Here is a 23,083-nt window from a genome sequence, read left to right on the forward strand (position 1 = left end):
TATGTGTGTCCATCTGCTGAAGTCTGCCTTGATTTGACCAAATGGGCTTAAGATATGTGTTCAGCTCTCAGCCAAATCTACCCATTAGAACCTCGCTCGTTCGCTCCCCAGCTCGGCCTCGGGCTCAGTGGTAGAGCACTTGCCTAGTGTGCTCAAGGCTGTGGGATTCACCTTCACCATCACAAGGTTATAAGAGAAAACAGGAAAAGTTTCAGTATGTGGGCTCTCTTGTGGCCATGGGACTGTGGTTCCATTACCAGAGGGAAGGGTCTGTGCTGGACCGATTGGTCCTTTCCGTCACCTGAAGATGTGGGTGTAGATGGGCTTACAACCTGTGGGGTCTTCGGGTGGTGCTTTGAAGCTCATGCCTTCATAAGGTGTATGCAGTGCCTGTCTGGTTTGGGTCAAGGCGGGGAGGGGTAGCTCTCAGGCAGGTGTATTGGAAGCCATGGTGAGATGTGGCATCAAGAAGCCCAGGCTCGGGCTGGTGAGATAGCTCAGTGGGTAAGAGCACCCGACTGCTCTTCCGAAAGTCTGGAGTTCAAATCCCAGCAACCACATGGTGGCTCACAACCATCCGTAACGAGATCTGACTCCCTCTTCTGGAGTGTCTGAAGACAGCTATAGTGTACTTACATATAATAAATAAATAAATACATCTTTAAATTAAAAAAAAAAAGAAGAAGAAGAAGCCCAGGCTCTCCTCAGCCCAGGCTGCCCCTCCCTCTAGACTAGCTCACACTCGTCTGTCCACAAAGGAAAGGACATATCCAGAAAGCACTTCCGGGCCCAAGAAGTAAGATGTCTGAGCTGCAGGCTAGCTGGCTTAGCCTGACTCTGGGCTATGATGGCCGTCCCTACACCCTTGGCAACATGGCAGTGCCTGCTGCAGCATCTAACCCATGAGGACAGATCTCGCCGTCCAGATCTGTGGAGCACCGCCTAGAGCGGGTGCTGTGTTCTACTGTGCGGGGTCAGCACTGGGCCTTTGCAGAGCTGTGTTCTTCTCGTGGCCTCAAGATCATGGCCGCGCCTGGGTTCGCAGGCTGACTTTTGCCGCTGTCTCTGAGGCCTCGTTCCTCACAGGGGAGTCTGAGAGGGGAGACTCTGCTTTGCCCGCAGTGTTGATGGGATACAAACTCTACCTAAGCTGGAGCTTGCAAACACATGTGTGTCCATCTGTGTGGCATATGAGGAACGCATACTGTTTTTTTTTTCTGGTCGAAACCGAGTAATAAAACCAAACTTGCACCTGAACCCCATCCTCAAGAGAGCCTGTGGGCAAGGAAGAACAGAGCAGCAGGCTGAAAAGGTACCCGGTAAAGCGCAGGTGTACATAAGCCTGCAGTGAGTTTCCCCTGGCGTTAGCAGAACCTCGAACCAGCCGACCACAGACAGCCCATCTGTCCTGTCCTTGGCCCTCGGACAAAGAGACCGTGGGTCCATCCTGTCCTTTGCCCTCGGAGCAACAGACCACAGATCCATCCTGCACTTTGGATCTCCAGTAGAAGTTTCACGAAGCAGTTAGGTCAGACATCTGGTAATGATCTCAAAGGACTGGCTCTTCCTTCATTGGACAGACAAGGTGCCAATCACTAGAAGCATCCACACCAATGCGGTGCTAAACATGGCCATCACAGAGCTCCTGGCCTTTGAAGGCAGAAGTGGTTACCAGTTGAACGACTCTTGGACCAATAAGGGAAGAAAATCCTGTATGACACACAGCCCCAAACCTGGCGTCATCTGGAGATTGACATTTCTTTCCTGCTTGTGTCTGTGGGTTCTCCTGACTATGCGGGGGACCTATTTTGTCTCCGTGCTGCAGATGGGTCCACGTGTTCTCCATCCTGGCCCTCTAGCAGGGCTTGCCTGCCCCTGGTACATTCTTCCATGGAGGAAGTGCCAGAGGAAAAGAAGAGCCGTGCCCAGTTTCCTCCGGCCTACAGCTGGACTACAGCAGACCCTCATTGACATTACTACTCAGGTTCCTATGTCCAGAGCAAGCAAGAGTCCTCCCTAGCACAGGAAAGTGCCTGACACCACCAGTAGGGGGCACCACCAGTAGGGGTGCCACTAGTAGGGGGTGCCACCAGTAGGGGGCACCCAAAGCCTCAGCAGGTTAGTCGCTTTTCAATCCTTGCCTTTACCAGTTGCCTGACAAGAAGGAAAGGGTGGGGAGTGGGTCCATTTTGTCATATGACTTGGACATCAGGTTCATCACAGCAGGAAAGCGTGCCAGTGGAAACAGTGTCCATTTTGGCAGCAGGAGGATGAGGCTGCTTGCTCCCGTCTGGATGGACCTCCCCTCTGGATGGAAGCAGAGTGGGGGGGTGCCAGGGCTGCAGTTTTCAGGCTGAGACCTTAGCTCGCGGGATGATGCCATCATCCACTCCGAGGTGGATAAATGGCCTCGCGCTTGCCTGATGTGCCTAAGAATGGAATGCTCCAGGCGTCGTTCTTAACTCAGTAACGTTGGCAGTCTGGATCAGCCATAACACGTGGAGGGTCCCAGGTACAGAGAGGCATAAAGGACTGCATAATACAGCCAACCCTGAACTTCTGTAACGTCATGGAAAACATCTGGAAAGCTGTTTTGCACTGGGGAGGTTTGTGGTTCCCCCCCTCCCAGCTGGTGTGGCTCAGGACCATTGACAGCTAGGATAAAAAAGCTGTCACAGTAAACAATTCAGATTTTTGTTACTGTAACAATATACCCGAAACAAGCTGTCTCAATTACTTTTCTATTGCTGTGATAAAACAACATGACCAAGGCAACTTACAAAAGAAAATGTTAAATTTGAGCTTCAGACAATTAGAGTCCATAGCTAGGGCAGAGCAAAGGCAGGATAGCAGAGAGCTTACATCTTGGTCCACAATAGGCTAAAGACTTATTCTAAGGCTTCACCTCTCAAAACCTACCATCTGTCATCTCTTCCAAGAAATAACCCCTTGGAGACACCATCACAACAGGTTTGTCCTTTTGGGGGAACATGCCAGCTCAGTCCTGAGGCCTCTCCAAGTGCTCACGTACCTTGGGCTGTGTTCAGGGTACTGACTGCCTGTCCCGTTCCTCCCACAAATTGGCAATTGCTATTTGTTCTTTTGTTTGAGAGGTGGGTCAGCCTGTACCCAAGACCCCACAGGCACTGGCATGTCTTCTGAGACAAGTGTTCCACCCACACTTTCTTAGCATCCAAAGGTAACATTTGTTTCCCCCGGGGTCACAACCCTGGGCCCTCAGCATTTTGCCTTAGCCTGGTGCTGGGCCTCACAGTGAACAACCTAAAGGCTTTATCTGAAGTTCAGTCAAGGGTGTGCTGTGAAGGAAGCCTACCAGAGGTATGTGCATTGTGTGCCCAAACAGATTTCTAGAACCTTCCGTGCATAGGCAGCTGCTATCTGTACATATAGCCACATAGTGTGCACCCACATGGAGGGGAAAGACATCTCTGTGTGCCTCTCCACTGTGGCAGTGGCCACATGCCACAGGTGCCCTCGCTGTCCACTGCAGACACAGCGTGGAACAGGGTGGACAAGCCGTGTGAGCCGTGTGCCTGGCATTCAAATAAAGAACAGCCCAGCCAGCTCTTTCCTACCTGTGGCTCAGAAGACCCAGGCCTCTGACACAAAGGCAGCAAAGGGGAGACCACGGAAGGGGGCAGGAACCCCACCTCTTGCCGCACCCCAACCATCCTCCGGGACGTCGGCATTGCCAGGCTGTAGTGTGGCACTGCACTTCCCGAGCTTTTAGGAGAAAGGTACTCGTGAATAATTCAGCCTCTGCCACGGGATGAAAACTCCCTAATAGACGCTAATGGACTTGCAGCCTCCAACGCTGCCGACCCTGTGGGGCTCTCTCATTCACCAATTGCTTCTGACGTTCTCCAGTGACACTCCCTAATGAAGAACGCCGCCACTGCGTGTGTGCGCCTCTTTCTTAGCTCCCTAACCAGACTGTGGCCTTTTTAACAAGCAGCCACCCAGGGAAGCAGGTGAGTCGGACGGACGCAGGAGTAGATGCAGCAGTCACTGTCTTGCAGGTGATGTCTAGACACAGGCATCCCCGGGAACTTAAACCGTAGAGCTGGGGTGGTGTCTGGGAACGTGTCCGGCTGATCAGAAATCAGACCATCCACAATTTATCAAAGCAGACAGCCTCAAAGATCCCACCCGGGGTGTACTTGAGGTAACTGTAGTGGGTGGAGGAGGGTGGGAGGGGTCCCACCTGGCCGCTCCCACCATCCTGTGTTCCGGCAATTGATTGATCCTGCTTGCACCCACCCTGTGCAGCCCTGGCCTGGCTGTCTTCCTGTCCCACCATCTAGCTCATGCCTTGCTGGCGTTACGCTCGATTGAGAATCAGCATTCATGACTTGGGCTGGCCATGCTGTCCGCAAGGTTTCTTGCTGTCTGAGAAGTCTGTCTAGGAAGCCCATGCCTGCAGGAGCCAGGGTTGCTATTCAGGTCTCGGTTTGCTGATGGTTCTTGAGCAAAATGACTGCTCAAGATGTGTGCTGTGGGATGCTGTGTGTGTGTGTGTGTGTGTGTGTGTGTGTGTGTGTGTGTGTGTGTGTGTGCAGTGAGTTACTTAGCCTCGCCCCAGGGATGGTGACTACTTCCCTGTGTTTCCGCTTCTGAAGTTTCCGGCTGGTTGGTCTCCTGGCTCTGGACACGTGTTGCCATTTGATAGAGAGACAGGGCTTCTTTCTCAGCCTGCCCCACCCCCAACCCCACCCCACCCCGCCCCATGTCGTCTGGCTTCAGTGGCTCCAGGTAGAAGGCACTGAGGAGGGCAGAAGCGATTCCTACTGACTTAATGAGGTTAGCGCTGCCGTCACCCCACTTTTCCGTGTCACCGTGTTAATTCGAGTGGAGTCCCCTGAGTCCCCGCTGACAGGAATAGATTTCCAGAGAAAACCTGCAAGTGTGTGGAATTAGCAGCTCCTAATTGGGGGGAGAGGGGGGATGCTTGTTCTTCTAGAGACCGAGTAGGATGTAGGGTTAGAGTTCCAGAGAGGCTCGTTCTAGAATTCGGCAGGATGTTACAACATAGAGGTCAGAGGTCAGAGGTCACTGCACTTCTAAGCTCAGGCAGGAGGAGCCTTGAAGGTGGGCTAAAAACCCTACCTTATTATATTGACCTCTAAGAAAAGCCCAGAGCACAGCTGCACCATGAGGGAGCCCAGCTTTGTCTGTCTACACACAGGCTGCCAGAACCCATAAACCAGACACATCTATAGAACCTTCCTCCTCTGAATGGCCCTCCCGCGCCTACCCAGAGTTAATATCTTCTCAGGATACACACACACACACACCAGGACCACAGATCCTCTGCTCTAGGCTGCCACTCTCACCCAGTTCTCTCCCTTTAGCTCTTGGGTTCCTTAGTTGTAATGGAAGGCTCTGGACCACCACAAAGAGAACCTGTCTTCCCTCCATGATGGCTGTGTAGCCAGCCAGGGAGGTAGCAGGGCCCAGGTCTTTCCTGCCTGCTCCTGTTTCTTCCCATGTTGTAAGGAGCTCGCATGTGTCCTCTGTAAAGGGCTGTTTTAATGTCTGTTACTCCCTGGTGATGTTTGGTACCCACGAGGCTCATCCTAGCCTCCGGTCACTTGTCTTCACTCAGAGATGCCCACCGTATATTCCAGCTTGGCTGATAGACTCTTCATCCACAGATATTTTCATCTCTTGTGTCATGGTGCACTCCTTTGGGGACAGTCACCTGCATGCCCTGTCTGTCACCACACAAGTACCTTCCTGTGTAGCCATCAGTAGTGGCAGAGAGTGCTGTCCCATCCTGGACCCCATAGCCTGGCCACTGTCACCCCACACTGGGGCCCTGGCAGTATTTTCAGACCTTTGCAGACCCCAGGCACTCTTGTGGGCAGTGTCTTGAGAGCTAATGGCTATTGATCCCAGCCTGGCTGGGAACGCGTTTGTCTTGCCCACTTTTCGGGAAGCGCTCCCAGCCGTAGCCTGCCCCGCTTGCCTTATCACTCACCCCAGGGAAGAGAGAGCCAGCCTCCATCGCACGGGGCTGGCTGCTGGCCATGCAACACCTCCAGAGCCCGACACCTACTGGAGGACAGTGGCCAGCCTACAGGAAGGAGAGGAAGCCTGCACTGCCAGCTGCAGGTTTCAGGTCCCCTCCGCTAAGCTGTGTCTCTTCGTGAGCTGTGCCTCTTTTGCAGCCCCCAAACATTTTCCTGGAAAAACAGGTCTTTCACACGGCCCCAACCCCATCTGTTTCAGTATCAAGAGCCCAGCAGAAAGCACCCCACTCCCACCCCAAAACTGTGAGCAGTGGTGAATGTCAGTCCTAGTGTGGAAACCATACCTCCTACCACGAAACAGTCTGTACGTCACTGCTAAGCCTGAGTCAGGAGCCAGCCAGCCCCAGGGCTGCTACAGAAGCAATGCCGATAGGGTAGGGCTCAACCCAGCAAGGCCCAGTAAGCCTTGGCTTGCCTCTTAGAGGCCAGGGCCCCTACTGTGACCTCTGTGAGCACAGCTGGGAACAGGAGCAGCAGCTGCAGGGAGGCAGAGCAATCAAGACAATTAGGAAAATATCTGCACAGAGCTGAGAAATGCCACACAGAAAAGGAGTGTGATAAGGTGAAGCCTCGCCCAGTAAGCAAGGCTCTGTCTGACTGTGTGCAGCCAACACAGCACCTGCCCAGGGAGACACCACCCAGCCACACTGGTACAGATGATCTAAGATGGGATAGATACTGTTTCCCTCATTCTGTCTGTGTGTGTGTGTGTGTGTGTGTGTGTGTGTGTGTGTGTGTGTGTCTTCCTGTGTGTGTGTCTGTCTGTCTCTTTCTGTCTCTGTCCTGTCTGTCTGTCTATCTATCTATCTATCTATCTATCTATCTATCTATCTATCTATCTATCTGGGATTCTCTGGGATGCTCTGTGTGTCTCTTTGTGTCTATTTTCTCTGTCTGTCTCTCTGTGTCTGTCTGCCTCTCTCTTTCTGTCTCTGTCTGTCTATCTCTCTGTGTGTGTGTCTGTCTCTGTGTCTGTCTGTCTCTCTTCCTTTCTCTCTCTATCTGTGTCTATGTCTCCTCTCTCTCCCTCTCTCTCTCTCTCTCTCTCTCTCTCTCTCTCTCTCTCTCTCTTTCTCTCTCTCTCTGTGTGTGTGTGTGTGTGTTTATCCCTTCCTCCCTGGGATCCCATTGCCCATTGGTCTCTCCAGACCCCCTCTGAGCCCCTTCCCTAACTCAGCCACAGGTACAGTAACTATTCCATATTCCAAGCCCTTACTGTGCACTAAGCCACATGCTGGGTGCAGACAGTGCGTACATGTGCAGACAGTGCGGTCTTCACACAAAGATAACTGTGGGGAAGGCCACTGTGGAAGGACCAGCCATGGGTTCCTGGCGGTGTGCACACACACACACACACACACACACACACACATACACACACAGAGGCAGTGCTCACTTGGAGGTGATCCCCCGCAGTGCTCAGGCCAGGCAAGGAGAGATGACCCAGGGTGAGAGGACTTTGTTGTTATCTCAAACCCCTATCCTTAGTGGGCCCTTCCTCTGTCCCCCAGAGGAGCCAGCCCTCACCTAGGGCCACTCAGCCCACCCCCAGGGCCACCCAATACCTCTTCATCTCCAAGCCTGATTTCTCCTGGGCAAACACTAGGCTGGTTCCCTTCTAGAAAACTGAAAGTCTCAGGGTCTCACCAGTACAGCTGACCCAACTGAAGTAGGAACTTCCAACTTGCACCATCTAGTGACACTTCAGGGGCCACCGTGTAGCATCTGGGCATACTTGGTGCTCAGGCCAGGCGACAAGGACGGGGGCCTGGATTGCAGACCCCTGCCTTACCAGTACCTGCCACTGCCCATCTCAGACAGAGCCGGACATGGCTCCCTCTCCCTCCTGCAGCCTCGATGCTCACTGGTTCCCACTTATGCCCCTGTAGTGCCACCAGCAGGAGCGTTGCACACACATTCTTTCTCCCTGGATACATGTTTTTTTTTTCAGCCGTGCCAGTGACCACTGTCAGGGCTACCATCTATGTCCCCATCCCTTTCAACAGACACTATTGTGATCTTGGTCTCCGAGAGTGAATTCAGGATCTAGACTGAGTGAGGAATGGTTCTGGATGCATAAGCTGTGAAATCTCACACTCCCAATAAGCCCACCACCTCTCCTGCCCTATTGCAAAAGCTCCAGACTGTGTGACAGGCTGTCATGAAGCACGGAGCCCAGAGACCTCTGCTGGTGCAGCAGGATTTCCAATGCAAACCGTGCTCAATAGGTCCCCTTTCCCTGGGCTTGAGGATAAACACGGCCTCCCAGCCGGGGCCCCTGGCTTGTGGGGTAAGGCGATGCTGTGGCAGGCGCCCACTTAGAGCTTGCTTCCGTGACAGGTGTGCCTTGTGCTTCTTCCCTGGGACGGCCTTTTGCCTGGGTTCCCCCTGACGCCCTCACGAGAGCACTATGACATGGCATCTCAGCCGCCGCTGGGCAGCCCCACCATCCTTCAGCATGCTCCCCGTGCTCCCAGTTACACTGTGCCGCTTGGGGGCAGTGCTCCCTCCTGCCTGCAGTCCAGCTTGGCCCGCTTCTCTTACACTTGCTGGGGCAGAGGTGGGCGAGCTTGTCTCCCAGCAAGCACGATTTTAAGGACAGGAGTCTCAGGCCAAGGGTGTTTCACCCAGGACTTGGGCACAGTCCGATGGCAGTTCTCTTTGAAGTTTGTTACTTCTGCATCCGCCCCCTGCCCTGCAGCCAGCCGGCCAGCCTAGGGCCCCAGCAGTACTGACAAGCTCTCTAAACCACCACGCTCAGCATTTCCCATCTGGACAGTGGCAACTCCAGGCGTCATCATGCTGTCCATGACATACAGCGAGAGTCTGCGGAGCGTAAGCAGCAGATGCCACTCAGACTGGACCCTGCATCCAGTCCGCCAGACAGACACCCTGGAGCTGCAGCGGCTAAGGGAGGTGCGGGCAGCCGCCCAGGCCAGGAACATGGAGAGCTTCCTCCAAATGCACGGCCTTTCCCTGGACGGCTGCACCGCCCAGCGCACAGGCATGAAGTATCGGTAAGGGCTGGGATGGATGGAGATGGGGGTGGGTAAGGAGACCCCAGGACATCTGAGGAGGACCTCAAGGAGGCGCTGCAGGGGAGAGGGACACGGCTCTGGAAACATGGGCCCCAGCTCTGTTGTGACTCGCGGTGAATATTTTCAGTTTGGAAATCTCCGTGAGGAGAGTGAATGTCTGCTGTAGTTCTAGCTGTCTGGAAGTAAGCATTACTGAGCTTAGAGTTTTGTCTGAGTGTTTCCATGCGGGGGAAACCTTGCTGAGCAGATAAAGGCTGTTTTCATTTGTCTCTGGCAACTTCACCGGGACAAATTAGCTGCTAGAGGTTGGCTGAGCACGAATTAGTGAAAACACTTCATTGGGACTAGAGAGATGGTTCGTCATCTAAAGGCACTGACTGTTCTAACAAATACCTGAGTTAAGCTTCCAACACCAAAATAGGGCAGTCCACAACTTCCTGTAACTCCGCCAGAGCATCTGCCACCTGCTGGCCTCAGTAACTACTGCATGCATGAGCACACAGTTACAAATAAAGTAAATATTCTTAAAAATGGGACTGGCGAGATGGCTCAGAAGTTACAGACACTGGCTGCTCTTGCAAAGGACTCAGATTTGGTTCCCAGCACCCACATAGTGGCTCATTACCATCCATAACTCCAGTTCCTAGGAATCCAGTGCCTCCTGCTGACCTCTACAGGCAAAACACACAAAAACATAAATAAATAAATAAATAAATAAATAAGTAAACAAACAAACAAACAAACTTGGAAAAAAATTAGAAGAAAATACTTCAGTTCACCATCTCTAATACAAACTCACTCTGGAAAGAAAAAAAAAACCCATATTATATTCTCTGAACAAAGAAATGTGACCTTCACATCCCAAAATTGAGCTGAATCTATGATACTGGTTTTCTTCAGGTCTCCTCAGAATTGGCTGCATCCAACTGTAACTATGGCAACAAAGGCTGTGGATAAAGGCTTTGTCTATCTCAATGACCTGCATGTAGGATAAGTTTTCTTAGATTCTCAGAAGAACCTTTCTGAGCGACGCATGCCTCTCTGGATTCAGCACCCAGGACAGCTCCTGAGCGCAGATGGCGGTGCCAATTGGCAGTCCTGTTTACAAACACATAGAGATTGCAACTGTGCACCTTTCCTGCCTGTAATTTCCGGAGCCAGTTAGTCAAAGGGGACTGTCTCCTCCAGTCCTTGTAGGATAGCCAGTGTGTGAATGAAAATACAGGCTGCCTATCCAATTAGAGTCTCAGGTAGACAGCAAGTATCCATCAGTATGCCCCGTGCAATAGTTGGCATATACTTATAATTAAAAGTTACATGTCTATCTGGGGTTCAAGTCTTCTGTTTTAGCTCCATGGTTTGGAGTGGAGTAAGCACTTCTCTTGTACCCTCCTCTCTTATGGACAATGTGTTTGGTCCATTTGGGCCGTTGTAGTTTAAAGAAACAAAGCGCTTCTGGTAGACCCTGCGTCAGTCTTTGTATTCTGAGTCGGCCGTGAGGGAAGGACCCTTGGTCATTCCAGCGGCCAAGGCTGGGCTTGTGACAGTCATAGAAACTGTTCGAGAGAGACCCTGAACCTTGTTTGTTTTGCGTTAGCTGTTCATGGGGACCTAGCGAGTACTTGGCAAACGCTTACTGAGAGGATGTTGGCACTAGATCCTTGGCTGGAACCTGGAGGTGCTGTGTGAACAAGGGGAGCAGGGGCTGCATCCTTGTGCCCACACATCTTGAGGCAGAGGGGAAGGAGAAATAAAACGAGATCCCAAGATCCTTTTCAGTAGCACCTCCATCCTGAAGCTGGAAAGTGCGTGGGGGGTGCGGGGGAGGCTGTGGCAGCGAAGCTGCTCTGAGAAGGTGACATGAGAGCTGAGTCCTGAACAGTCTGAGAGAGATCCCATCATAAGACATGGTAGAAAGGCTCCCAGGCACATTGCAGGGGGTGAGAGAAGGGCTGGGTGACTGAGCTGAGGAGACTGGGGTGTGGAGGGACTAGATCATGCACTGTGGATAGTGATGATGGGTGCCGTTTGCCTAATCTAGTCCGGTAGCCGAATTGTATATACGAGCTAAACCTCGAAAAATTACCTTATTTGGGTCACCTTTTTTTTTTTTTTTTTTTTTTTTTGGTTTTTCGAGACAGGGTTTTTCTGTGTAGCCCTGGCTGTCCTGGCACTCACTTTGTAGACCAGGCTGGCCTCGAACTCAGAAATCTGCCTGCCTCTGCCTCCCGAGTGCTGGGATTAAAGGCGTGCGCCACCACGCCCGGTCTATTTGGGTCACCTTATAGTCCTTCATTAGTGTGCTCAGGTGAAGGGATACAGGACACTGGAAGGCCATGTGATGGATGCAAGGAACGGCAGGGAGTCCCAGGGAGACGAACTATTCACTAATACCTTTGAAGGGAGCACAGCCCTGCTGGCTCCTGCCTGCCAGCCGTCTGGCCTCCAGATTGAGAGTAGTCAGTCCCTGTTGTTTTAAGCCCGTTTGTGACTCTCCACTGTGTGAGCCCCAGGAAGCTAGCAAAGATAGGATGATATGTCTCTGCCTGAGGCTCCAAAAATAGTGTTCAGGCTGCACCTGGGTCCGGACCATGTGCAGCTGACATCCTGGGAGGCAGCCCGCTCTCCAAGGAGGAAGGAAACCAGAAAACAATTCTCCCCTGGGCAGGGTGAGGATTATCTCACCCACAGGGACCCTGATGTGTCTGGTGATCTCAGTGTGGCTGCCCTCAAACGAGGTGGCTGTGCCGGCATTCACTAAAAATCCTAGCACACTGTCGACAGGAGCTGAAGTCATCTGAGAGGAGGGAACCTTGTTAGACTAAGAAAAAGCATTTCCACCACTGTCTGATTAGAGAAAGCTGTACTTACAAGTGCACTGGCCAGATGACTGCGTCCCCTAAGTCAGGGTTTCAGAGAGCAGCTTGTCACTGGCTTTAGAAAACAGCTGTCAAGATAATTGTTATCACTCGAACCAAAGAGTGGCAGACTAAGGGCTCATGGCTTCCCAGAGGGTGGGTAAAAGCAAGAATACATCATGGGGAAGGTGGGCCGTCACAGGTGTTCCGGAGTTTAGCAAGGTAAAAGAGTGGGAACACATCAAGGGGTTATAAAACGTTGGAAAACGTGTGTTGCAGGATCCCTTAGATTTAGGAAACAGAAAGTTATTCATGTAGGATATGGAGACTTAATAACAATGTATAGCAATGTGACTCCTTAACAACAATGTCTCTGTTTTGGTTTCGCTCAGCACTTGGGAGGCAGAGACAGATCTCTGAGTTCAAGGCCTGCAGTTGTTTCAGGACAGCCATGGCTACAGAGAGAAACCCTGGGGCCAGGTGGGGGTGGGGTGAGGGGGTGAGTCATAAGATCAAGTTGTAGACAAGCCTGTATGGCATTTTCTTAATTAGTGATTAATGAGGGAGGGCCCAGCCCATTGTGGATGGGGCCACCCCCTGGGCTGGCAGTCCTGGGTTCTATAAGAGAGCAGGCTGAGTAAGCCATGGGGAGCAAGCCAGTAAGCAGCATCCCTCCATGGCCTCTGCATCAGTGCCTGCTCTCTGCCCTGCTGAGTTCCTGCCCTGACTTCCTCTGGTGATGAACAGCAGTGTGGAAGTTTAATCTGAAAAACCCTTTCCTCCCCAGCTTGCTCTTTGGTCATGGTGTTTCATCAACACCTTGAAGCTGTAGGATACTGCTGAGCATCTAATATGTTGGTGACCACCTTGGGACTCAGTTAAGCTTGAACTTAAATATTAACATAAAAAGACAAAGGCTGTGTGACCTCAAGCAAGCCATTTGGCGTCACTGCATCTTAGCTTCCTTATTTGAAGCAGAACTAGAGTCCCAGCCTCACAGAGCTGTCCCTGAGCATTCTGTGAGGTAATAAAGTCATCGTAACTCCAGGCCTGGCTCCTGGTGAGAGAGAAACTGGGAGAACCAGTAGGAGAGAAATTCCCACCTCAAGGACCTTTTTTGTCTTCCAGAATCTTCCACTTTCAATGGCTTTGCGTGTGATCCCCATCACCAGGAGTTATTTAAGTACAACGACTTTTGTGTACTCACGGACTTGTGCAGAAATTTACCACAAGCTGACTGGAGAGGTGGCTCAGTAGGTCAAGGGACCTGCCCCATTAGCCTGGTGACATGAATTCAATCCCCCAAACCCACATAACAGTGGACAGAAAGAACAGATGCCATAAAAGCTGTCCTCTGACCTCCACACATACACCTACCTACATGCCCACAGACAATAATAACGAGAATATAAAATCAGGATTTGGCATGTTTCATCAACACCCCCTCTCACCAAGAAATTGCTGTATTCCTTGTCCCTTCCTACTCCCCTTCCACCCTGGCAACCGTCAGTCCACTGTGTGGGTTTTCCCTAGTTTTAGCCTCTCGTGGAAACGAATGACAAGGTGTGGCCTTTTACAATCTGCTTCTTTCGCTTGGCAGCTCGGGGGTTTGTTCATCCATGTTGTAGCATGTCTCTGAATTTCTTTTGATGGCTGAAGGATATTCTGTTGTGTGATATACCGCATGTAGGTCAGCCGTTTGTGAGTTCATGGGCATTCGAGTTGTTCCCATCCTTTGACGACGGTGAGAAATGTTACTGTGGACATTGATGTTCTCAATTTCCTGGGCTTATATGACTTGCGTTCTCTGTGAACATACTGAGGAGTGGGTTCCCTGCTTCTACCATGACTGACTCTCTTGGCTTCCCCCACCCCCTGCTGTTTATGGCACACTGGGTAGTTAAGAGCGACTCTGGCGGAGCCCTGAGGCCCCAGCCCTTGTGAGATGCCATGGTTTGCCAGCACAGAGAAATGCATAAAGAAAGGGGCTGGGCTCCTGCTAGATCAGATGTGTGGCTCAAAGCTCCCACTTAAATATACCTGTGGCTGGAGAGGTGGGCCAGAGGTTGGAAGTGCACTCGACTCACGCAAATGACCCAAATATGATTTCCAGTACCCATATCAGGTGGTTCACAACCACCTGGAACTTCAACTCTGGGTATACCATGTTTTCTCTGGCCTCTCTGGACAGCTACACACACACACACACACACACACACGCATGCACACACATGCACACTTGTGTGCACACACACACATGTACGCATGCTTACCCACATACAGACACACAAGTACACATTAAAAATAAAAATAAGTTGTTAAAAAAAAGTCTCCAGCCGGGCGTGGTGGCACACACCTTTAATCCCAGCACTTGGGAGGCAGAGGCCGGTGAATTTCTGAGTTCAAGGCCAGCCTGGTCTACAGAGTGAGTTCCAGGACAGTCAGGGCTACACAGAGAAACCCTGTCTCGCAGGAAAAAGAAAAGTCTCCAGGGCTCACTGCAAGTCCAGGAGGTCTCGGGACTCTGCATTCGTAACAGACTCCCCTCACGCCCTGATCGGATGCTGTTTGCGGAGTGCTGTACAGGCTGCTCCCTGCCTTGCATCCAGCAGAGTGCAAAGCTCTAAAGAATAAGTACACAGAGAAGGGTGTGTGCTTAACAATCCTGTGAGCTGTTGGCCAGAGTTAAGCTCCATTTTTCCATCTGGACTCAGGCTTTGCATATTCGGAGGAGGTTGATCCAAAGAAAGAGTAATCCAGAGGGGGGTAAGAGGGGAAAAACAGGCTTTGACTTCTGCATGCTCTTCAGCAACCACGGGCCCCATGAAAGCCCAGGGCTGTCCTCTGTGAGCCCCAGGGTCCAGGCTTCAAATGAAACCTAACTGCCCCTCTCCCCACCCCTCTTCCAGCTCATTTGCCTGGAAAGTAACCCAGCCTCTCTGGAGCACAGGGCCTCAGGCCAGCAGCCCTGCAGCCTAAGTGGGCTGCTGGCAGTAGGGGAACAGAGCTAGGCCTGTGCTGGCTTCTGTGGGTGGCGCCTGTGTGACCTTCCAGGACAGCCTTGGTAAGGACACCAACTCTACCCTCCCAACCTTTGTGCCCACATCCAGTTCTACCCTGGGGGGCTGGGCCCTCCCTCTGTGTTAGGGATGAGCTCATGGGGACCAGAGGCTTTGCTGGCCTGGGGAGGGAGCATACAGGGAGGGGAGCCACAGTATGGGGCCTGCAGCTGACTCAATTGCTCAGTTGTTTGCCTGCCTGCTTGTTTGGTTTTGATCCCAAGCACTTAACCAGAACCAGGCTCAGGGCCTGACCTAGAACACGGCTTCGGATCTTTATTCCTAAGGGTAGTGAAGTCTGAGAGGCGTTGCCCAGTGAGCGCGAGATGTCATTCTTGAGGTCCGTGCCCAAAGGCAGAGCACGGGCTAGGAGATGGCTGTCAGGAACACGTCTGCCACATAAGTTAGAGGACCTGAGTTCAGATCCCCAAAAGCCACGGACAAAGCCAGGTAGGGCAGTGTGTACCCCAGTGCTTGGGGATGGGGCTCAGAGATAAGTGGAACCCTGAGACAGGCTAGATGGTCAGCCTTGCCCAATCAGTGACTTCCAGGTTCAGTGAGAGATCTTTATGCTGAGGGTGGCTGTGGAGAAGGGAGGGGCCTAGGCCATTCATTCATTCATTCATTCCAGAAGCACTCACAGGTACCTGCTGTGAGATGCTAAGCATTACACAAGTGCTTCTCAGGCCCTTCGTCCCTTTGACCCGGCTTCTTTCCTTGGTCATCCTGTCAGAGTGGACGCTTTCCCCTCTGCTTTCCTGGTGGCTTGGCCCTGTGCAGGTAGAGATGAGCACTGGTTCCAGGGAGCCCCGACACACACCCGCCAGCCAGCGGTGCCTGCCCAGGCTCGGGGCTGCGGGTCAGCCTGGATCAGCCAGCTCCAGGCCCCAGGGACCGGCAGGGCAGGCGGCTGTGCATCCTGCGTCATGAATAATGACTCCACTCTCCAGCACCGCCTGCCTGCGCGCCTCACTGGCTCAGCAGGAGCCTCTGCCACCCCATGTGCAGATCCAGGATCCAGATCAGGCAGCTGCTGCTGCCTGAGACCCCTGAGCTGCCACCCCAGGAGAGAGCAGTCACAGTAGCCCTGCTTAACCCCAGGTTACCACCCCAAGGAATACATCGCCCGTCAAGATCACGAAGCAGCGACTCCACTCCTGGTAGAGGGAGGCAACTGTGCCCAGCCCTGCAGAGCACTCTTGGAGACTGCTGGGGACATGGGATAGCCAGGACCAGAGCAGGGAGGTGCAGGCAAAACTCAAGTGGAGATGGGGGAGATGGGAGAAGGGAGTAGACATGGCTCCTCCCTGCCAGACCTCCAACTCCCCGCCTCGATCTTCAACTCCTCTCGGATAAGGTCTTGTCTAGCATCGTCTGGAAATTTGATGCCCTCCGCTCGGCTGCACAGGCAGGTCCTCTGCTGCCCTCAGAAATCCTTGCTCTGAGCGAACGCCCGCCACTTCTTCACCTTCTGGGATCAAGTCTCATCGGAAGCAGGGAGGAGGGTTCCTAAGGGACAGACGACTTTGGAACCCAGCAGGGGCTGAGACTGCCCTCAACATGCAGGTATCTTTCGTGTGTTCAGAGCACAGCCTCAAGAGCCGTGGCCCCGAAGACCGGCTGGGTCGCTCGGCAGCCAGCAGCCCCAGCCCGGGCACCCGTGGACGCTTCCGCACTGTGGCCATGGTGGCCCGGAGCCTGGGACAGCTGTCCGTGCAGAGTGCCCCAAACAGCAACGACACCAGCTTGAAGCAGCCAGGGATGAAATATAGGTAGGCAGAGCAGTCAGTTCTGTGGGGTGGGGACTGACTGGGCTTCTCACCTTCCTGCAGACCTCACCCTGGCAGTTGGGGCAGCTTGTGACCAGGGCCTCTTAGTACCTGATAGACTTGCTAAAAAGTAAGCTGAGACTTGGAGACTTGATCAACCCCATGTCTCCTCTCCTTGACCTCGGGGGTAGCGGGGGAGTATATAGTCACCCTCCTCCTCCTCCTCCTCCTCCTCCTCCTCCTTCTTTTTCCTTTCCGGACCTCAGCCACAGTAGTAAAACCACCTCATCAAAGGTCTCTGCTTTCCCTTCCTGGAGAGCATTAGCCACAAGTCCCTGCCACCTCCTGTCCTTCCCTAAGATCACAGGTCCCAGAAGATGCTCTGTAAGAATTAGGTGGAGTACTACCAGGGAAATGAACAAGCCTCTCTGGGGTCCAGACCAGCCTCCTCCATCAGGATTCTGGCATAAGAGGGTTCCAGGCAGACTGTGCTGTGGGGAGCCCAGGCTGTCAGCTTATTCCTCTCCATGGTTTGGGGACTGCCTCTTTCCTCCTTATCCTGTGTTCTGGGAAGGGTCCAGGTGTCCATGGCCTTTTTCTTCTTTCCACCTCTGCTGTCCACCTGGAGCTGGCTGCAGAGCTCCCACACGGAGAAGGAAGGATAGGAAGGATCCCCTGGCCTGAGATCTCCTCTCCCTCCCATGTAAGATCCTGAGCCGAAGAGTCTGTGTGAAGAAAGGGGACGGGGGCCTCTCCACACAGGGTCTCCAGGGAAAAGGGTCTTCCCGGATTTGTTCAGGCTGAACAGCTCAAAGGAGCCCTCTGGCCCCCAGGCAGCCCACTAAGGAAGGCTCCTTCCTCAAAGCAGCTACTTGGTGACCTCACACAGCTCCAGCATAGGTGGTCCTTGCAGAATATAGGAGGGTCATCTGCGTTTATGATTGGTGTTACGATAGGCAGCTAAAACCTCCCCTGTACCAGCACTCAGAAGGTGGCCCACATGTAAAGGAGTCAGAACCCAGAGATCCCATCATGGTAAATGCTTGCACAAGGCTGGGGTCCTGGACATGCTCTCACACCCTGGCCTCCCAGGTCCCCGGGATGTTGGTTAGGTGGTCTTCAGCAAACCTCTTGGGTAAAGAACTCATTTTCCATCCTCTAGGCTTGATGGGGACAGTCAGAATGGAATTCTCTGTCCTAGAATCTCTGTGGTTTATGTCTTTGTCTCAGTGGCCATTAAAAGCTGGGAATAAGTAGAAATATATATGTATGTATGTAAGTGTGTATGCATGTGTGTGCATATGCTTGTACATATGTGTGCATATGTATATATGTGAGGACATATATACATAGTGCATGCATGTGTGTGTATGTATATTGTGTATATATGTGTATGTGTATGCAAGTACATGTATTGTGTACATATGAATATATGCATATAGTATGCATGCATGCTGTGTGTACATATGTGTGTATATGTAAGTACATATGCATGAATGTATATGTATATATGTATGCATGCCTGTATACATGTGTGTTCATATGTATATGTGTACACATACATATGTATGTATGTGTGTACATGTGCATGAATGTATGTGTATATATAATATTATGTATGTATGTGTGTATGTATGTATGTGTGTGTGTATGCATGTGTTTGCTTGAATTCTTGTTACTTGCTATGACTTTGAAGTCGTTCTGAGATTCGGCAGAGGAATTAACACTAGTGTGACTGTTTCTACACATGTAGAGCTCTAAGTGAAAGAAAATGGACCGTGAAGAGTCCAAGTGCTCCCATCAACATGTGTGTATATGTGTTCATGTACATGTGTGTCTGTATATCTATACCTATATTTGTGGGTTTGTACGTGTGTCTGTGTGTGTCCTTGTGTGTGTCTCTGTGTGCATGCATACATTGACTACACGGAGGATGAGACTGTAAAAGGATTACTGTCTGGGGACCTGGGTTCAAATCTCAGTCCCAGCTCTTCTTCATCTGTCTGATGGTAGAGCAGAGCCTTCCCCAGAGTAAGACCTGTTTGTCTGTTCTAGTGTCAGCTGGAGCGGGGGGTGGGGGGGAACCATACCCCTGTAAATGGTGTGCAGGGGTCTTGGACATGCTCTCACACCCTGGCCTCAGGACTGAAAGAACAGGTATCCAACCCATGCCCCACAAGGCTCCTTGAGGAGCCTCTGGTTTCTCAGCATCAACCTCACAAATCGCCACATAGTGACGGCCTCGGGGCCACATCCAGCATGTTGGTTACAGCCATAGAAACCAGAGATGGGCCTGACCCTGTGCCGCCGCCGCCTCCTCCTCCCTGGGAACGTTCCCTTCCCCACAGACACTCTGGACATATTTGTTCATCGAAGCTTCACAGTCCACAGGGGTGAAGGGAGACAGAGGTGTCCGGAACCAAGGACCAGCTTTTGCCTCGCATGGGGAGGTGGGAGGAGCATTCTGTCTTGAGGGTCTGGTCTAAGACCTGCATCAGCAACCTTGTTCCTCAGCTAACACATCACAGGACCCTGTTGCAGTTAAGAACAAGAAGCCCAGGCTTGTCCTTGGGGATTTTTCCCTACAGTCTGGGAGCAGAAAAGACCCAAGAATAACTGGTATTCCATACTTATCACAGAAGGCCTGGCTGTCAGGGGCAAGAGGCCCCCAGAACACCCATCCCTCTCCTCTCTGGCCATAGAGCAACCTTGCCTGTACCTTAGCCAGCCTCTGTCCTCCTCCCAAGTGGCCAAAATGAAAAGCCCAGAACTCTTTGTAAAGAATCTGTTCCCTGGGGCCTTTCAGCTCAGACCCTTCCTGAAGCAATGAGGCCCGGCCATCCTGGCAGGAATCTGTTGGCCAGACATCTGCATTTGCCTGGCTAAGGCGATGTCTGAGAGAGAGGCCTCGTTAGCCCAGAACTCAGGAGACATAAAGCCAGTGAGAAAGGTTTAGGGACTTGGACCAATTATTTTATAATCACATCAAGTTTTAATTAAAGGGAGGAGACACGTGGCTTATCTTTGTGTTCTGGTGTTTTGCATGACGGCGTAGTAACTGCCACCATGCAGGCCTGGTGCGGTGACGTTCCTGTCCCCACTGACCAGACCTACATACACAGCTGTCAGCCTGGAGGTGAACTGTCCCCTCGTATCCCTTCTCCAGAAAGCCTGGTGGCAGATGGCAGAACCAATACCATCATTTAACGAGGAACAAGTTGAGCATGGTAATCGCAGCATGGAGCAGAGCCCCAGTTTTGTTTTTCTAAGTATCCCTAAAGGCAGTAGATGAGGACACCGCCCAGAGCCCCACTCCCACATCCCCAGCCAGGCCGAGGAGAGGAGGCCATTGTGGGAAGCTCATCTGTTTCTCGGTGAGACGGAAGAGTGAGAATGGCTTCTCAGTGCGCTGCCCCAAACTATCAGGCAACAGGTACCTGCTCTTCAGCCTTGGGCACAGGTGGGCTTGGCTGCTTTCCAAAGCTGTTCTTTCTCCCAGGACACAGTATTTTCCAGTGTGTAAGGATTTGGGTTTGAATTACAGCTCCAGCACTGCACTGATAATGGATTTACAGACGAAAACGATATAGTCACACGTGAAGATGCTTGCAGAACTGGGGATCCAGACAAGCTCCTGAATGCCTAGATTTATCCTGGGGTGGGTCCAGGGTTCTGCAGACCCCCCCCAACAGTACAAACGGGTCTTTATCTGCTTCCCAAAATGTTCTGTGACCCAACAGCTGCAGTGTTGGCTGGGCTTGGTTTGGTTTGGATTTTTTTTTGTCAGTGTGGCTCAGGATAGGCCATCTGGGAAGAAGGATCCTCGATTGGGAAAACGTCTCCACCAGTTTGGCCCATGGGCTTCCTGTAGTGCATTTTCATGATTGACATAGGAGGACCCAGCTCACTGTGGACAGTGCCATCCCTGAGCTGGTGGTCCTGAGTTCTATAAGAAAGCAGGCTAAGGGCTGGAGAGATGTCTCAGTGGTTAAGGGCACTGACTGCTCTTCCAGAGGTCCTGAGTTCAATTCCCAGCAACCACATGGTGGCTCACAACCGTCTGTAATGGGATCCGATGCCCTCTTCTGGTGTGTCTGAAGACAGCTACAGTGTACTCATATAAATAAAATAAATACGAAATCTTTTTAAAGGAAGAAAGCAAGCAAGCAGGCTGAGCAAGCCAGTAAGCAGCACTCCTCCATGGCTTCTGTTTCCATCTCTACCCTCAAGGTCTTGCCTAGGCTTCTCTCAATGGACTGTGGCCAGGGATAAGTGAACTAAAATAGACCCATGCTCCACAACAACAGAAACCTTAACTAAGGCAGCTGTCAGTCTTCAGTTACCATGGTCACTGTGCCCCTTGGTCACACCCTACTGCAGTTGCTCTCTGTCCAGCATGAGGGAAGTTTACTGAATTGCTCCAGATCTGGCCCCTACAGAATCTATATATAATGTAACCCAGCCTTTCAGGCCAGCTCCAGGCATCTGCGTCTCTGGGTTGGCTGATGCTTATAGTACTGGGGGCACTGTTGGAGGAACTGAATCCCCTGAAACATAACTTCTCTTTTTAATATAGAAATATTAATGCCTATTCCGTTTTGGTGGTTGGGGGTTCTTTTGTCTTGACATTTTGGGTTTTCGAGACAGGATCTTGTTATGCAGCCCAAGATGGGTCTCAAACTCTCAGCAATCCTACTGCTTCAGATTTCCAAATACTGGGACCAGGATGGGCACATGTTCTTAATCCCAGTACTTGGGAGTCAGAGGCAGGTGGATCTCTGTGAATTTAAGGCCAGATTGACCTACATAGTGAGTTCCAAGACAGCCAGAGCTACAAAATAGAAAGACCCTATCTCAAAAAAATTAAAAAATAAACGTTATGACCACAGGTATGTGCCACCATGCCTAGTTTATCAGAGCCTGCTTGATGGTTCAATTTTGGCTTATACAAAGAGAAGGCCTCTCGTATGCCATATACTGTCTGTGTGAGCCCAGGATAGGCCTGGGAAACAACTGGTATGTCACCCCCCAGGGCTGGCTAGCAGGGGCCTCCCTCATATGGCTCTCTGTGACTTTCAGAAGATGTTTTGGCATGGGTCTGATGCTGGTGATGAAGCCTGGCTGGAGGCATGCTGGCTGGGCCAAGGTCTGACTCAGTCTTTCTTTTTCAGGAATCTGGGCAAATCTGGCCTTCGGGTCTCCTGCCTGGGGCTTGGTAAGTATGGGAACCCCTCACGAACCCCTTTCAGTAGAGCCAGCCCCACCCTTAGTAAGAGCTACAACTGAGAATCTATGCTTCTGAGAGAATTAGGTTGCCATGGCAACCAGCAGGCAGGAAGGGACACCCACAGCCTTAACACAGAAGGCCAGGGAGACCAAGAGACCCCTGGGAATCCTTTGCACCCAGCCCTTCACCCCAACCCAGAAGTCAGAGCAGCTCCTGACCATCCTGGGGCCAGGAGGCTTTCCTCCTGGCTTGTAAGCCTAATTTCAGAGAGACTGTCCCCAGGAAAGACCACCCCAGGGCTTGCTATATTCCTTTCTCCAGATGTGAGCTCTGTCCTCTGAAGCAGCTGTCCTCCACTTCCAAGGTAAACACACATTTACCCCTCCCACCCTAGCAGCCACTCCTAGCCCTTTCCAAGCAGGGCTGTCACCAGGGACATACCCTCATCACCTCATTCTGCTCTCTGGGGCAGCTCTACGCTCTGGACAGTCCTCCTATCTCAGCCTCCCAGGTGCCCCACACGTGGCTCCAGATGAACATTTCAGAGGCCGCAGCCCTCCTAGGCCTACCCAGCTCTCTGTACTACAGACAGGCCACTGCTACCTTTATCTGGAGACTCACCCTGGAGGCTAAGTACCACATACACAAGAAATGCTCCGCACATAGCCGAGGGTGCCCTGTGGCTGTCCCTGACCCCGTCCCCTACACTTCAAAGTCTGAGACAGCTCTGAGCCACTGTCAGGTTATCTCACCTGAGCCTATTACGTCTCCTTTCAGGAACATGGGTGACCTTCGGGGGCCAGATCACGGATGAGGTAAGATAGCTCCCTCAGCCCCGCAGTGCATGGCTAAGTCCTCACATACACCAGGGACTATGTGTGCTCATGGATGCCACTGTGGCAGCCTCTTTCTCTCTGTTGGGGTATCCTACCCCAGTGGCTAAGAAGGCCAAGGAATAGAGGGAAAGTAAGTTATGCCCAGTGGCACTATCTAGCAAGCCTGGGGACCCAGGATTCTCATGAGCATGCCACCTATGCCACAGTTGGCCGAGCATTCAAGGATCCCATGTTTTCCAAATG

General features: G+C 52.0%; 1 protein-coding gene across 4 annotated transcripts in view; it reads left to right on the plus strand.

Moving 5' to 3' along the window:
• The window catches only part of Kcnab2 (potassium voltage-gated channel subfamily A regulatory beta subunit 2), an 86,579-nt gene that overhangs the window by 43,660 nt on the left and 19,836 nt on the right, over window positions 1–23,083 (plus strand). For all 4 annotated transcript variants that reach the window (XM_029476429.2, XM_021159363.3, XM_085838542.1 and 1 more), the window contains 2 exons: window positions 21,949–21,992; window positions 22,782–22,819. In XM_029476429.2, coding sequence (XP_029332289.1) covers window positions 21,949–21,992; window positions 22,782–22,819 — 82 coding nt within the window. The remainder of the gene's footprint in view (window positions 1–21,948; window positions 21,993–22,781; window positions 22,820–23,083) is intronic.

This window comes from Mus caroli, unplaced genomic scaffold (assembly GCF_978045245.1).
Source record: "Mus caroli unplaced genomic scaffold, Mus_caroli_1 scaffold_6, whole genome shotgun sequence".
NCBI classification, from domain to species: Eukaryota; Metazoa; Chordata; class Mammalia; order Rodentia; family Muridae; genus Mus; species Mus caroli.